The sequence below is a fragment of the Python bivittatus genome, unplaced genomic scaffold (assembly GCF_059951505.1).
Source record: "Python bivittatus isolate LINGU-HERP-01145 unplaced genomic scaffold, Pbiv_v1 ctg000850_np1212, whole genome shotgun sequence".
Classification (NCBI taxonomy): domain Eukaryota; kingdom Metazoa; phylum Chordata; class Lepidosauria; order Squamata; family Pythonidae; genus Python; species Python bivittatus.
In genome coordinates, this window is record NW_028277112.1 from 50,202,635 (window position 1) to 50,219,923 (window position 17,289).

Sequence of the window (17,289 nt, forward strand, 5' to 3'; positions counted from 1 at the left end):
TGTAATCATGGAATGTTGAGAGTTATAGGAGACATTTGTATTTTCTTTTGTGTAATAAAATTATGTGTGGCATCTGTGTGTATATGCACTTTCTCCCCAGGGACTAAGCAGGGTGTGTAATTAAATATTGGCTGTGTATTTGTGTGTCTGCAAGGGTCTAATCAGAGAAGATACATTTTTTGTTTCTCTGTGTATGTGCGCACGTGATGGAGGGTCTGATCAGAGTCACATCATATGTATTGGCTCTGTAAGTATGTGTGCACACATGAAATAGTCTCATTAGAATGGAGCCCTTGTGTTATATCTGTGATTCTGGTTTTGCTGTCTGCTTACAACATATCTGTATACGTTTATGAGTATGTATGCCCTGGGAAGCACAGGGTAGGCTGCATGGCCTTCAGTTTGGGTCATATGACAAGGAGGATCTGGTAGTATTCTAAACCATTACTCAGTTGCGTCTCCCTCAGGGATGCTTTGCAGATTTTTTTCCTGGAATTTTTTTTCTCTGCAACCTCTGCCCAGACTCTCTTGTCTGATATTTCTTTTGCCAGCTTCTCCCATTGTACCAAATTTGCTTTCATTCTGTTCAGTTTTCAGAGAGTTACCCTGCCAATGGGTAGACAGATAGATAAAGTCCTGTCCTTTTTTACATATTTTTTTCTAACATTCTCTTGGAGGAAAGTATGACCAGTTGACTGGAACCCAGAAGAACTCTTGTGCCAGGGAGTAAGGATTTACTGCTGTGAATCTTTTTTTTATGTGCCTCATGGTAGAATATGACTATGCAACAATTATTATATAGTTGTGCTAATTGAGGAGAATGGAACTTAATAAATATGTATTTATTCCAAAAATTGCTATTTTAAAAAGTTTAAGGGACACAGAAAGGGTTTAATGTACAAATACAGAATTCCCACCCACTTATAAAACTGTACAAGCCTGTGTCAGTGATACATTATATGGAAATACACTATACAGGAGTCTACATTACTATTAAGTATTTCTGTTAGACCCAGTCAACATGTTATATTAGATTTATTTTGAGAATCTTAAAGAAAAGTACTTGTTCAATTTGGATCAGGACTCCATGCAACTGCTTTTCCTTCCAAATTACTATTTTGTTGTTATACCATACTACCTCCAGAATGAATCTAGAATGGTGTTCAAAAACAGAAAAAAAATCCCAAAACAATCCCGAAAGTAGACTCCCATAAAACAAAATAACACTGAATTAATTTTAAAAGACTGTCTGATCTTGGAGAGTTGTTACCTTGCAGATTCCTAAAGGAGGAAGCATATCTTCAGTAGTCACTTAAAATGAGTTAGTGTGGAAGACCAGAGTTCTCTCAATGGAGAAAACTCTAAGTTTGCCCATTTAAATGTGTATTTTAAAACCTGAATTAAATACAACTAAGGCTGTAGCACAGCATTTCTGTATGGTGATTTGTACTGCTGAGGCATCTCTTTTCCATGTTTTCTCTAGTGAATTATGTATTTGGTTTTTTTTTAATTCTGTGCTTTATATGAGCTATTATAATAACACTGGCCTGTATCTTTTTGTTAAAGGAACTGCATCCAGCCCACTGTTCATAAGTCAGGATCCTGTTGAAGATTCAGTGTTTGATTATAATACTTCTCCCAAAAGAGCAAGTGAAAAAGGGAAGAAAAGGCAAAAACATTTTTCTGAAAGGAGCTGCAGTTTCAGTACTGAAAGCAGAGCAGACATGTTGCTGAAGAAAAACAGCTTAGACTCTAATTCCAGTGATCTTGCAATAATGATGGGAGCAGATGCAAAGATCCTCACCGCTGCTCTATCTGTGGCCAAAACTTCTCCACCCCATATGAGTAAACCCCACACTTTTGATGACACAGGTGGAAGACAGTTCTTCTGTGGGTCAGAAAGTCCCAGAACTCATGCAGAAGAAAATACCTGGGAAATAGAGTCTAGGTCTTCGCCTGTTGTGGAAGAATCTGAAGATCATGAACAGCTGAAAAATGGACTTAGTGACAACATAGTCAAATCAGAGTGTACTAACTCCAGAGCTCCTGATACTGCTCAGTCCAAAACTGAGCAAGTAGCATCCAAAGAGACAACAAATAAAAGGAATAGTTTTTATGGTGTGGCCAAGCCAATTGAAAGGGAAGATGTTCAAATGGGCTTGGATCCTTTATCTTTGCTGGCAACGGAAACAAAAGTGACGAAACCTGCTGAGCAGGAAGAAAAGATGATGTCACCAGTTGTAGCACGCAATCTGGCTGAGGAAATTGAAAGCTACATGAATCTCAAAAGTCCCTTGGGCAGCAAATCTTCCAGCATGGAATTACACGGGAAAGAGAACAATCAGGAAGCAGATTCCCCTAGTTCATTAGGCCCCACTTTAGAGAGAAGATCAAGTTTGCCATCAGATTCTATTCCACCACCACAAACTCAGAATACTAATCATAAAAGTCCCTCTGTTTCCAGGTCCAAAACCTTTACTGGGAGACCAAAGCAACTGGCTCTTTCACGCACCCCAAAAGAACGCTCAATATCTTTAACAGGGTTGGGTCGTTCTTCTCCACATGCTTCATTGGGTGCAGTAGTCACCTCTCTGTCAGGTCTGAAGTTAGACCACATATTATCTGGACCTAAAATAGATGTCTTGAAATCTGGCATGAAACAAGCAGCTAATGTAGCCAGCAAGATGTGGGGAGCAGTGTCCTCAGCATATAGTTATTCAGATGATGAGGTAAATGATGGGTGTTTTTCCTTTTTGTTTCTAACCCACATATATAAGTGGTTAGATAGCTCTTTTGTCTCAGGTAATCTCCACCTTGTAGAATTTATCTAAATATGGCAGATATTAGTGAGGTCTTACTTATATTAATAAATGTTATTCCTATAAATTATTTCCCTTCCTTCTGACACTGCTTCAAAAGGTGCCACAAATGTTTGGGTCAAACTTTTGGATCACGTTTATTTGGATTGCAGAAGGGAGGGGGAATTCATTCCAGCAAAACAGTATTCATCGGACTGATATAGTTGAATTTCACCCAAGTCATTCATAACATTTGTAACACAGAACACACATATTGGCTATACTCTTCTTACCTGAAACATGTACTTTGATTCCCTGTTGTAATCTGTGTTCTCTTGATGCAGACAGTAGGCAATCCATAGGCTACATACAGGCCCCATTGAATTTTTCATATTGCCTCTGAAGTTTTCTCTTCGTTTGCCTGCAACTTCCTAGGTTAATTTTATTTTGAAACCATGAGGAATTTCAAAAGCAGGCTTGCACTTCAAAACCAGGAAGTTGCTCTTTGAGTCCTGAGTATAAATTCATTCCACATGTTATGGCAGGGATAAGTAATACAACATCCCTAAATGGTGTCCACTAACCTTTACTTTTGAACAATAAAATGACTAAAATCCATAATATAACCAAATTTTGCAATATCTTTGTTTTCCCATATGAGGTCCCATGCATTATTTTATTATCAGGCTTATGTAAAAAGGAAGACTAGTAAGACCACTTTGAATTTAGGATGATATTGTCTGCAAAAAAGGAAGACTAATGAGAAATACTTATCTGCCTCAAGTACTTAACTGTCTCTATTATATTTGTAGCATTTAAAGATAATAGTTTTTCTATAAAATATTTGTATCATCACTGTTACTATTATTACTATTATTTCTATACTGTATAACTCTGACAGTTATTTGGGGAGTTGTGTACCTCCAACTCAGTGTGAAATCACCCAATGATCCCTGTGGCCTAAAAAGTATGCCGTTCCTTTGCTACCAAAGATGTTTATTAGTTTTCTTCTCTCAAGCTTTAATTTTCCTCTTAATCTACTGTATTTCAGAAGTTTCTTCAGCCAGTTACTCTTTGTCTTCTGATAGGTGCATTGCAAACACATTAAACAAGAAGGCAAGTTGCACCCGCATCTGGAATTTCAGGGCCTTTGCACTTGCTTTTTCAATAGTAATAACTAAATAGTGAAAAATTTGTATTAGTATAAGATTCTGAATTTGTCTTTTTTTTTTTTTTTTTAATTGAAGGAAGAAACTAGTCAGCCTGATTTTACCTTTCCTGCTGGCTTTGAAGATCATATTTTAGGTGTCTGTCAGTCGCCAAAAATAGGAATCACAGGACTGGCAGCCAGTGAACTTGCACAGAGCACCACAAGTCTTGGAAGCAGCAACAGCAGTGGAGACATAGGGAAGCCACATTATCCTGCAGGTACCATAAACTTTGAAGAGCTCATTGAGTTTGTCCTTCTCAGTGCAGAAATCAAGATTAATACATCCCCAGCAGATGGCTGGCTGTGATTTTTCTCCGTATAAGTAGAGTGGTTTGTCCAACACTTAATTAAAAAAAAAAAGTCGCCTGAAAATCCCCAGGATTTCTTATATCAATTGTTGATGGCATTCTGCGTTTGAGAGACATGTTCTGGGAGAAAAATATATTGAAAGAAGTTCATTTGCTACTTAGTAAACAGAACTCTTTTCCTTTTCCTTTCTTTTTTTTCTTTTTTGTTTGCCTCCAAACACCTAATTGTATGAAAATTGTTCCGTCATCCTGTCAGTTTTGAAAGCTAAAGTTCTACTAAATGTGGGTAATCACTATAGATTGCCAATGTATATGTTACATTAAGGTTGCTTTTCTATTCAGTGGATTCTCAGCTTGAAAAAGCAGTGTGTGTTACTTGGTAGTTGCTAATCTTTGTTATAGGAGTATTCACAATTTCTAAAGCTCTCCAAAATATGCCTTACAGCAATTTTCTATCTGAATTCTGGCTTGTTGATGAGTGAAAAGCATAGCACAGAGGTATGAAATGAAATGGCCAAAAATTTGTCCAATTTGGAATGGCATCAAAGCTTTAAAAATGCAGTTTCATGTGATGAAAAAATAATTAGGAATTCGTATCACTGGGAGAATAGAAAGCATTTTTTCAAGAATTCTTTGGATTTGGTTTTTAAAAAGCAACTTCTTAGAACTGTAAGGGCATTTTTTCCCTAATGGAGTAATAAAGAGTTGTGATTAAACATTGCAATCATGTCAATATCATTTTTTTCTGTCTTTTTCTATGTAATTTAATACTTCTTTCATTGCTCCACATTATTTTTACACAGGCGAAACTCAATTCTCACGAGGCACGAAAGGTTTGGATTCTGATAAGTCTGAACATGGCTCTTCGTACAATACTAGTCTATCCAGTATCTTCCAAAACTGTGCAATGGAGGTAAAATTGAATATCCATGGCAAAGGGACCAGATTTTGCTTCACTTTATGCAAAATAAAATATCTTTTAGAACAAACATTAAAAACATTATTTTAAAAAATAACAAACCTTAAAACATTTCCATTTCCTTTGGACAATATTCTTTTTGAAATGAATTACTACTTAGATAATTTTACAAAATATCTGAATCTTTTCACATATTGTATGCATTCAGTCCGCTGACCCACATACATGCTCTGTATCTGAATCACATAGCACTTTAACATGCCATAATTAACTTTTGACAGGTGCCTTACAGACACTTTGGACTGAAACTCATCTCAGTCCTAGTATGATAATTGATGATGGGAGTTGCGATCTTACAAATCTATGGTGCATAGAGTTGGGAAAGATTGAGCCAAATATGTATGATAATAACATGCAAATCAAAAAAAGGTTATTAATTGCTTGGTAACATTTTATAGGTCTTAATGTCAAGCTGCTCTCAGTGTCGAGCATGTGGTGCCTTGGTTTATGATGAAGAAATTATGGCAGGATGGACTGCAGATGATTCTAATTTGAATTCTACGTGTCCATTTTGCAAAAGTGCCTTTTTACCTCTTCTTAATGTGGAATTTAAGGACTTACGTGGTCTTTCAAGGTTGGTAGACTTTTCCATTAAATGCTTATGAGATGCTTACATAATTCATCCTCTGCAGATGATAGCAAACTTGGTAGTCATCTGAACAAACATTTGGTATGCCAGTTAAATTGTCCTTAATCACATACTGGATATGGGTAGGCTTCTGTTTATAATAGTTTTAGTTTTAGTTTTCTCTTCTGCTTAATGTCGGTTCACCTGTAATGATCTCTCTTGTCAAATTGGTATATAAATCTCATTTTTAATGAGGGTGAGAATGTGGGTTGAATCCTATAGTCTTAATGCAGGAATTAATCCGTGTTCATGATGAATTTGGGATAGCCTGAAGTATTACAAAGGGCAAAATTAGGCATGATAACATTCCTTTCTTGTCTGTGATGGTATACTTTCTGCCTGCTTCTTTCCTTACTAGTTTGCTTTTGAAACCAAGTACCTCTGGGGACAGTTTACACAGCAGTAACATTCCATTAACCACGGATTCTCTGGAACCGAAAACTGCTTCCAACCCTGCAACAGACCTGATCAGTTTTTCAGAAGCTTCAAGTGCCAACCAGACCATCAGAGAGGAAAACAGCTCCCCAGCAACCCAAAGGTACCAACAGGAGGAACATGGGGCAGTCCTACATTATGCTTGGGAGAAACGTATTGGTTCCCTTGAAAATCAGATTTCTTTCAAAAATGCCACATGGACTGGCATTGTGTTCACCATTTTGTACAAAAGACCTTCTTTGTGAATGAAATGCCAAGACCAAGGAAAGCATCAATATGGGAAAGATGAAGCATTAATCTTGATTTCACTTCATATAGAATATGTCGAAATGTTCCTAACTGAATTGCTGTAGCTGTAAACCAGTGAATTTTTAAAGTACTTTGTGCATTAAAAGTACTAGAGAAAGCATTCTTGTGAATAGCAGATTCTGCTAGTAATGCTGATGGTATTGCAGTCAAAACAGAAGTACTAAGAAACTGGTGAAGAATTAGTATGATTAGGAGAAGGTTTGGAAAAATATAACATGTTTTGGAAGGGGGGAGAAACCTTTACAGAGGGCTGCACGCCTCCTTCACCTCCCAAATAACACTGAGCATATTTGGGAGAAAGAAATGCTTGGAAGAAGGCATGGCTGACTGACTGGACTACTGACCAGGAGCACATTGAAATATTTCATTGCAGTTCTGCTAGCTTTAATATTCACGAGTGTTTGTATTGTATTTCAGTATCAGTGCGGCAGAGGAAGAAGACAGAAATCTCAAACGCATAAAGCCACCTGTTACAAGTAATTCATCAAAACGAGGGACTTCTCTGACTCGGAGTCACAGTGTTGGTGGCCCGCTGCAAAATATTGATCTCCTGCAGAGACCATCTCATGGCATTTCAACAGTTAGCCTCCCTAACAGTTTGCAAGAGGCTGTGGTAGGTACCAAGGTTTTCCTAGTAATATGTACAATAGGAGACTTTCTTTTTTCCAGTAGTTCATTCTGTCTCACTTGTAGTGCAGCTTCCATTGATTTTGTATATGATTCATTTTAGAAAGTACAGCTTTCTCTTCTCTCAAATTGTTTCTCTGTTATAACTCACTAAGAGTTATATTAGTATGTTTGCAATAGTGAGTGATATTTGTATGTTTGCAATATTGCACGTATGCCATCCCTGTTAATGCTCAGAGAATCGTTGAGATTTTTTGTTAGGGAGAGAAGCTAGGAGAATTGATAAAGCATTGTTTGCCCGCTAATGATCATTGATGCCTTTTAGGATCCCTTAGCGAAAAGGACAAATCCTTTACCTGTGTCTGTTCCCTATTTGAGCCCATTGGTACTCCGAAAAGAGCTTGAATCTTTGTTGGAGAATGAGGGAGAACAAGTAATTCACACATCAACATTCATCAATCAGCATCCCATTATTTTCTGGAATTTGGTATGGTATTTCCGTCGCCTGGACCTCCCAAGTAACTTGCCTGGTCTCATTCTAACATCTGAGCACTGCAATGATGGAATGCAGGTAAGTGATCCTTTGGCACTGCAGGCAGAATGCAGATCCTTAACATTTGGAGGAAAGCCACCCTCTTTGTAAGAGAAATAGCTAACAGCTGGTTACTTTCCTCTTTGTTCATTCTGGAAATAACCACATATACTGACAGTATTGAATGAATATATCTGGAGGAGCATTTGCACTTCAAACTCAAATATGTTGATGGGATGAATTTTAACAGATGCCACTGATTGAAATGAAATGAACTTGAAAAAACAATGGCTCTGCTTAATTACCCTAGAGCAGTTTTCTCAACCTCAGCAAGTTTAAGATGTGTGGACAACTCCCAGAATTCCCCAGCCAGAATGCCACACATTTTAAAGTTGCTGAGGTTGAGAAACACTGCGTTAGAGCAATCCAGTCCAAGGGTTATGGGAGAGGTTTGTATGTTTACAGAAGTAGATTGTCCAGAAGATTGGTTCATTGTGTTCTTTTTCCTTTCAAAATATTGATGGAAATGTTAAGATCAAAGTTAAGATTTGCCCCATTGGTTTCAGTGGGGAAAAATAAAGCAGAAGGAACTCTTACATTTTATTCTTGTTTACTGAAAAATGGTTAACTTTGGACTGTAGCCTTAAACTTATAAATGCTCACATTAAGTCTTAAGCCAAAGTGAGATAGAACAAACAGTAGTATTCAGATACCACCTTAGTCTTTTTGAGATTTGCCTGAGAGTAAGCTTAGAAGATAGGAAGTGGCTCCTGCGATAAAGCAACTTTAACTAGTTATTTAAAATTTAAGGTTAGAAGTACAATTACATAGGATGTGTTTGTTATTCTATGATACTGTTCTCTATGAAACTATTTCTAAGCAAATGGTTTTCCCCACCTGCTTTATAAATAGACTCCTGCATTTGCAGTAGATTGATATAAATCATTTCCTGTTCCTGAATTTGGCTTGATTTAAATCAGAAGATACAAGCTGTTTCAGGCATCTGTTCCCTTTTTGTAGAAAAATAGTGAAATTAGCATTGTGTATTTGGCACTGCTAAATGTTGGCAGGATTCTTGGTCTGTAATAAAGTGATAAGAAAGTATGTTTCCTCCATTCTAGCTTCCTCTGACAAACTTGTCTCAAGATAGCAAGCTAGTGTACATACAGCTACTATGGGACAACATCAATCTTCACCAAGAACCTGGGGAACCACTATATGTATCTTGGAGAAATTTCAGTGAGTCAAGTGTTTTTGAGAATTGTGTCCAGACAAAAAAAAAATCTTTGCTGTTGTTAGAAATGCTGAAATTAATAATTTACTTCTCCATATCTGAGGCCAACTTTTCCAAATGACCAAAAACTGCAAATCCTACCCAAAATGTCTAGCTTTAATTTTATGTCATAAGAAATCACTCATAGATGAGCAGATGGAAAAATAGATTATTTCATAAGCTGAGAATATTTTCAGTTCTGCAATGGCAGACTTTTCCAGATTTGATGTATACAATGCAGAGCTCAACATTTACCTTTTTAAAGGGAAAAAAGTGTAGATTTTTCCAGAATTGAAGTATCAGGGAAGGAAACACAAGTATCTTGATCAGAATTTGGCCAGTATGATTACAACTGCTTCCACTTACTTAATTACTTGCCATTTAACAAATCTTAATAAATGCAATAGGATTTTGATGCCATAAACTTAGTTCTCCACAGAAAGCCTTCCATATAAATCAGTAAGGTCTTCTTGCTGCTATCATTATTTTGTAAAATTGAGTGACTAGACTATAGGCCTCTTTGGTTTTAAAGCACTGTTCTTTGAATTGCAAAGATTTTGACCATATGCATGTTTTGATAAAGCCTGTGCTGCTGCTGCGGCATCCAGAAAGCAAATCCTTATTTTGCCCTGATGTAAAAATGCAACAGGAACCTCCTCACAGATTTGACTTCTAGCAGAATACAACGTTCATCAAGTATTGTGCAAAGCTTTAAAATGCTGCATAGGTCATTGACTTACCATACATACTGTAACTTATCTAGTACTCAGTATAGAGTACTAAATGTTAAATCGTTTTTACAGTACTCTTCCATTTACCAAAGCTGCTTCTGGTTTTTCCCTCTGCCTATTCTCTTTCTTCTTTTTCCTTCATCTTTCTTTCCTTTGTCTTCCTTTTCTTCTGTTCTCCATCTTGGGTGTCTCATTTCTGCCACTTCTATCTATCTTCATGTCTTTGTTGTATAACTTTTTCTTACGTTGCATGATTAACTTTTTCACTCTTGCTTTATTTTCCCCCTCTTCTAGATTCTGCCGAAAAGAAGCCCTCAGTAAATTCTGAAGCGCAACAAGCAATAAGCACTTTAGTTGAAAACATCAAATTGAGCATTCAACGCAATGATGTTATTACCCCTATTAATCTCCTTGTGCAGAGAGTTAACCGGGATGAGAAACGGCAAAGGTAAAGAGCACCACTGCTTGCTCTCCCTAAAGGTGGAAATGAATGCTGACTGTTTGAAAAGTTCCTTGCGTCCCTAGCAGTGTGTATGTAGCATTCAGTTATCCATGGAGGTCCTTTTCTGCCACATTAGAAGGTATGTAGATGCTTTCCTTGGTATGGGGAGACTAAAGCCCAGACATGTAGGGGTAAAGATGACCACAGCAAATTAGCCTGCGCAAATAGCATTTATCTCAAATAGGTCTTTCCCCCAAATAATCTATGAATAGGTGAAGGTGGTGTATAACCTGGAAAGACAAGAACAGCTGTTGAAAAGAAGCAAAATTAGTGGAGACGCACATAACTGTAGCCATCCATAATCCAGATGCCTTGGAAGGTTAGCTATGCTGGGGATAGTCGGCTTGCCTCTTGTTTTATCCCTTTAGGTAACACAACACCTGCACAATACCTTTTCCCTCACCTCATTTGATCTACAACTGCTTTTGCTCCCTGTTCTCTACATTCCATTTCAATCCTGGTGGGGGTTTTTTCACCCCTCATTTGTATCTGTTGGAAGGACAGAAAGGAATATATATATGTGTTTATGCACATGTCTCTATGCATGAACCATTATTCATGAGAGAGAAAGAGAATGGTTGGTAAATTTTATTGCTGGGAAAGCTTATTTTACAGGGAATTAAATTTTAAACAGTAGTTACTTTTTTTTTTTTTGTCTTGGCTGTACCCTTTCTTGGAATATGGTAAGTATTAGTGTGTTTATACTAATCTCAAAGTTTATACTCTAAATCTGCAGTAAATCTATAAACCAATAAAGGACTCAATTACGGGTAGTCCTCGACTTACAACCATTCATTTAACAAAGTTATAACAGCATTGGAAAAAGTGACTTACAACTGGTCCTTGCACTTATGACCATCACAGTGTCCCCATGGTCACATGATCAAAATTTGGGTGCTTGGCAACCAGCATGTATTTACAACGTTGCAGTCCCAGGGCCATGTGATTGCCATTTGTGACCTTCCCAGGGGGCTTCTAACAAGCAAAGTCAATGGGGGAAGCCATATTTGTTTAATGACCACGGCAAAAAAGATCATAAAATCAGGCACGACTCACTTAATAATTGCATTGCTTAGCAACGGAAGTTCCAGCCCCAATTGTGGTCGTAAGTTGATCACAACCTGTATAGGAAAGTAATTGCATTAAAGAATTCTGCAGGTAAATAAAGACGACCAGTTCAAAGTGAAACTTACGCTAACATTTGGATGCTTTGAGAGCATTTCACAGAGCTCAGAGGATTTTTGCCTGCTAGAGCTGCGCAGTCAAGTTCACGTTAATGTGAACCTTCTTACTGTAAGAAAACCAGGAACTATTTGATTAATGAAATCCACATGAAAGTTAACATAAATTCCTGCTAGTAGGCTAGCCTTCTAAGGAGGGTTGATCTTGTCTAAATGTCTATGCATCTTTTATAGGAGTTTTTACAGAGAAATCCTTTTCCTGTCCCTGGTGTCCCTTGGAAGAGAGAATATTGATATCGGTAAGTTTAACTATATAGCATAAATCATTCTGTATCTAATAGGAAATCTTCAGCATTTTTTTTACTGATCCATGAGCTAAATCTTCAGTTTCCCAAAAATTACTCATTCCCCTGGGAGGCAGGGGAGTACTTGCTGCCAGTTTGTACTCTTGCTTTCTTTGAATTTTCAAACCAATACTACAAATTGTATAGCGTTAAAATTAAAAAAAAAACTGGGTAGCTTTTTGGAACATTGTAGCTTTCATTTTATTTGATTTATAACCCACGTTTCTCCAAGAGTTCAAGATCCTACATTTTCCCCAAACAAAGTAGGTTGGTCTATGTGCTTGGATGTCCTGAAGTCACCCAGTGAGCTTCCAAAGACAAGGATAGACTTAAACCTTGGCCTCCCTCATTTAATCCACCACCTTAACCACCACACTACAGTGGGTCTCAGGGGCTTTGACAAGTAAACCAAAAGTGAACAGATGTATCTTATCATCTCATAAAATATGTGTTTGGATTTTGAATTGCAGGGGGAAAAAGGGTTGTCAATCAATTAATGCAAATACAATTTCTGTGCCTCCTGACGTAAAACTCTGCTCCTGTTTGTAGAGGCCTTTGACAACGAATACAGAGCTGCATATAAAAGCCTTCCAGCAGAAGTACTGAAAGAAATGCAAAAGATTGATTCTCCACCCAGTGACAATATAGAGTGGTGCAGAAAATGCTTTGGAGCACCTCTCATATAGATTCCATTGTGGAAGACCCACCAAGAAAAAGGAAAGATAACTGGGAATGTATCAACAGGCTTCAAGCTCCAGAGTTCCAGTTAAAACTGCTGTGTCAAATCCAGTTAAAGAGCCAGTGTAATATTCTTCTGTGACACTTGATATTTATACCAGCTCATGAATTAAATATGCTAATGCAAATAATCAAATTGACAGTTAACTTTCAACCATGCTCTATTTAATCCTTCTCTTCCTTCTGTCTAGAAGTGAAGAATGACAACAAATGGACATTAATTTGCTTTCTTTCTTATGAAGACTTGCAGTGCCCTGTAATTGCCTTCTAGCTCAAGAGCACATTGATTTCTTCATGTATGGAGGAAATCTATTTACTACATTTATATGTACATACTTAGTGTACATTTGAATTATGAAATGCAGTTATTTTCTCTTGGTTCAAAAGAATAAGCTGAAACTTTAGCAAATGGCCCTCTTAAAAACCATCACTGTCCTAGTCCACAGAAAAATTATAACCTAGATCCTGGCTGTGTAAAGCAAAGTTTATTATTTCTTCTTTTCATAGTAACTTTTTAAACTGTACATATGTTTTTTTCTGAAGCAATGATGGGTTTCTACCCGGAGTGGCTTTAAGGCTTTTTATAAAGGAAAAGAGAGAGTAGATGAACAAGGGTACATAAAGGGGTATGAAATATTGACCGCAGACATTTTTAGCATTCATAGAAAATTGCATGTGTGGGTATGTCTCTCTGTGTACATCTATATACACAGATCCATACAAACATATGTATGTGTGTGTATATATATATATGTATATACAAGTATATGTATATACATATATATGGGACAAAGCTTAAAGTTTCAGTGCACTAATGTCCCATCTCTGCTTATTTTGTCTAACCTGTGGGATAATATATATCTTTTTTGCACTGGCTGAGTTAAATACTTCTATGTTAAATGTATTTATACTCATACACTTGAAGATGAATTTACTGAAAATGAAAATACTAATTTTTAATGTTAAAATATTTTATTTCCCTGCTCACTTATATTCACACCTCACTTTTCTTGACAATCCTCAGGTTTATCTCCAACATCAGATGTTCATTTAAAGTGATGTGGAAATAAAGACCTGGGCATGTTCAGTAATTTTTTTTTTAAAGAATGATGAATTTTAAAAAAGGATTCAAGATTTAGATGCAGAATCCATTCTTGGTCATGACTGTACGAGGCTGTCTTTTGCCCATATAATTCTTCATTCTTTTGTAATACTGCTGGAGATAAGCTATTGCAAAACTTAGGAGGTGTGAAATCAGCACAATCAGAACAGAACATTTTGCACTTGTTGGAACAATCTGGTATAATAGCATCTTTTGGAATTATTTACTCTAAGCCACATTTCAAAATGGGTTCCTTGGAAATTTGTTTTTAAAACAATCTCCATGTTTTTAAAAGTTACTATATAAAACAAAGTTTCCATTGTATCACTTTCTGGTCTCACCCTTTTAGGAGAGTGTTGGGGGATTAAGGTATTAAATTTTCTGTACAATTAGCTGTTTTAATTTTTGAATCACTTATGTCCATCTGCAAATACAATAGATTTTTCATCTACGCATGATTTTATGTTAATAAACCTTTTGTGAAACACAATTCTATATGGTCATATTTCCATTATAACAACAATAACAACATAAGGACAAATATAACACTCTTGATTTTAAAAAAATGAAAACTATCACTTCCGTTTTATTCTTTCAGAATTATAGTTTACTTGTCATCAGGAGCAACATTGGCCAGTTGAAACATTGCAATTTTAACTAGTGGTAATCTTTTTGGTCCCTCTGTAATAGTACAGTGGTACCTCTACTTACGAACGCCCCTACTTACGAAATTTTCAAGATACGATCAGCTCCGGCCCCAAAAATTTACCTCTACTTACAAACTCGCCTCGACTTACAAGCCATTTTCCGCCCATGCCACGTGGTCCGCGGCCATTTTCCGCCCATGCCACGTGGTCCGCGGCCATTTTCCGCCCGTGCCACGTGCTCCGCAGCCATTTTCCGCCCGTTCCATGTGGTCCGCGGTCATTTTTCCACCCGTTCCACATGGTCCGCAGCCATTTTCCGCCCGTTCCACGTGGTTCGCGGCCATTTTTTCTGCCCTGCCGCGTGGTCAGCGGCCGCTTTTCCGCCCCTGACGCATGGTCCACGGACGCAGGAACGGATTAATGGTAATTACATTGAACCTTATGGGAAAATTTACTTCGACTTGCGACCAACTTGACTTGCGATCAGAGTCACGGAATGGATTAAGTTCGTAAGTAGAGGTACCACTGTATTTTAGATAATACAAGTCAAAATTCAAAACTGGTCTTATAAAAAGTAACACATATAATTCTGACAGTTGATCCGGGAGTACAAATGTTGCTTTGGCATTTGGATCAGCAGTGTGGGGCCCACCAGTATCCCCATCTCAGCTGATTCCAATGTTATTTTTAATTTGAAAAAAAATTAAATGGGATACTAATGTAAAGGAAAATGCCACTCTCAAGTATCATCCTTTTTTGCAAAAATGCTCTGAATCCTGCAAAAATCCCTGAATATCCTTAGAAAGCAAGAACAACAGGCAGCCTAAATTTTTAGTGTCCTCCTGTACAGAGAAAAAACAAAGGTAAGCCAAGGGAGAAGCAGGACTATCGCCTTCCCTTGTGGTGTTTTATGGTAGATCTTACCCTCCATGAGTCATTTCGTGAGAGTTCTCGTTACGCTCTCAAATTTCCATCTCAACAGGTTAAGGTTCTCCCCTCTCAGGATGGTGAACAGGTAATCTCATTTCCTGCTCCCATCACTGAATGAAATTTTTCAGCATCCCTAAACAATGGGCATGCTGGCCAAGAATCTTAAGAGTTCAATACTTGTCAGGCGTTCCACAATCTTGCGCTTTGCCAAGATTGCTTAACCAACTGCTCAATAAACTACAGTTAGCAAACTATAATATAGAATGCTAATCCCATCACAGTGGATTTAATACTACACAGGTTTCATACCAAAGCTCTTGTGTAGCTTTTGAATATATCACCTTTGATGTTATTTGAATATAAATATTGATAGATCAAAGCAATATTCAGCATTTTAATGTTTTTCAAAAGATAGAGATCCAATTGCAGTTGAACTTTTGTTAATCACAACCTATTTCCAAATTTGTGCTTGAATTCAAGTACAGATACACCCCTCTCTTATTTTATATAGAAGGGCAGCCAGTTTTGCCCCTAGTGCATATAAATTAGAAGCCACAGGAAGAGTTAGTAATTATGCAGATTCTGGGACCTCTTAGTATAGTTTGATGTAGTTAATATTTCTTAGTGAAATCCATGGGACTTAGTTACTGATTCATCAAAGGTTTGCATTTCAATGGCTGGTGAATACTTTTGAAAACCTTAATAGAACAATACAAGGCAAGTATTCAAACGATATAAAATAATGTCAGTTATATTTGCGCAACTAATTTTTATACATACTTACTTGGAAATAAACCCGTGTTTAATGGATGCTAGAAAAATATCCCTCAGTGCAACCTTATGTATTTATACTCTCAAGTCTGAGTTAAATGAGATTATATAGAGGGTATCTGTTGTCAAATACCATGTAAAAATTCACATAACTCAGAGCTATACATTTCCACACAACTTATTAGTACTGATGTTATTACTGCATATCAGACTGAAAAATCCATCATGGCAGATAAATTAAAACCTCTATTGAGTAGTTTTGTAAAACAAAATTAACAGAGCAATTGGCAATGAAGATGCTATTTTTTTTTTCAATTTTATTTTATAAAGCAGGTTTGCTATAAGAATAGTCAACATTTAAGACATGTTTTATGCTTGTGTCTAATTTGCATTGTCTAAAACGTACTGTATCTGGCTTCAAATTAAAAGTTTATAATTTAAAAAGAGCTATTTCTAAAATATGCATTAGATAATCAGTTTTAGAAAAGTCATATATTAAGGTAAATGTGCATTTGTTACTCTTGGCCACTGGCCATTCATGGAAGCGTGACGTTAGAAAACATTTTTTTTTACAGCTTCTAGTAATTTAGAAATGAAGCACTGAACATCCTAAAGCTTTAATATTTTAAGGAAAACTTGTAAAAGTCACCTTTAAAGTAAAAGTAAAAATTAACTGATACATTTCTGTTTTTATTCTTCCATGCACCGTTAGAGAAACTGGAAATTATCCTGCATTATGGATAATTGAAGAATGAAAAGGAGGTTTTAAAAAAAAACGACTAAATGCATGGAGTTGCTTTAGGAAAGTTTAATTATGTATTTTCAATATGGAAAGAAAGACTGACATGGGAGTTTTCTTTTATCAATGCAATAAACATAGTAGTTACAGTTCCTTCAATTGTTCAAATGTCAGCTGTATGCTTGCTTTGATCTAACAAATACTTAATTTCCTGTAGATAAAAGGGCGGTCATTTTTTAAATTACTTTTGTATAGGTACCCTCAGTGATTTAGAACCACTTGTTAATATTATCGTTAAAAAAATAAAAGCATACAAATGTCATACCTTCTCATGTCTGGTTTTTGTGTGAGGAGAGGATATTTAGCACAGAAGTTTAAAGCTAAAATTAAATGTATACAGAAACTGTGTCTTACTAATACAGTCCTTAGGTGATCAATAAGCAGATTAGATCAGGGAAACATGTAAAGGGGAACACAATAAAACTGTAAAATGAAATGAGATATC

General features: G+C 36.7%; 1 protein-coding gene across 5 annotated transcripts in view; it reads left to right on the forward strand.

Moving 5' to 3' along the window:
* The window catches only part of DENND4C (DENN domain containing 4C), a 96,132-nt gene extending 79,249 nt beyond the window's left edge, over window positions 1–16,883 (forward strand). For all 5 annotated transcript variants that reach the window (XM_025163575.2, XM_007423481.3, XM_007423479.3 and 2 more), the window contains 11 exons: window positions 1,567–2,729; window positions 4,046–4,226; window positions 5,120–5,229; window positions 5,694–5,869; window positions 6,282–6,461; window positions 7,085–7,280; window positions 7,620–7,865; window positions 8,948–9,065; window positions 10,125–10,278; window positions 11,748–11,812; window positions 12,407–16,883. In XM_025163575.2, coding sequence (XP_025019343.1) covers window positions 1,567–2,729; window positions 4,046–4,226; window positions 5,120–5,229; window positions 5,694–5,869; window positions 6,282–6,461; window positions 7,085–7,280; window positions 7,620–7,865; window positions 8,948–9,065; window positions 10,125–10,278; window positions 11,748–11,812; window positions 12,407–12,543 — 2,726 coding nt within the window. In that variant the 3' untranslated portion in view covers window positions 12,544–16,883. The remainder of the gene's footprint in view (window positions 1–1,566; window positions 2,730–4,045; window positions 4,227–5,119; window positions 5,230–5,693; window positions 5,870–6,281; window positions 6,462–7,084; window positions 7,281–7,619; window positions 7,866–8,947; window positions 9,066–10,124; window positions 10,279–11,747; window positions 11,813–12,406) is intronic.
* The last annotated feature ends 406 nt before the right edge of the window (window positions 16,884–17,289 follow it).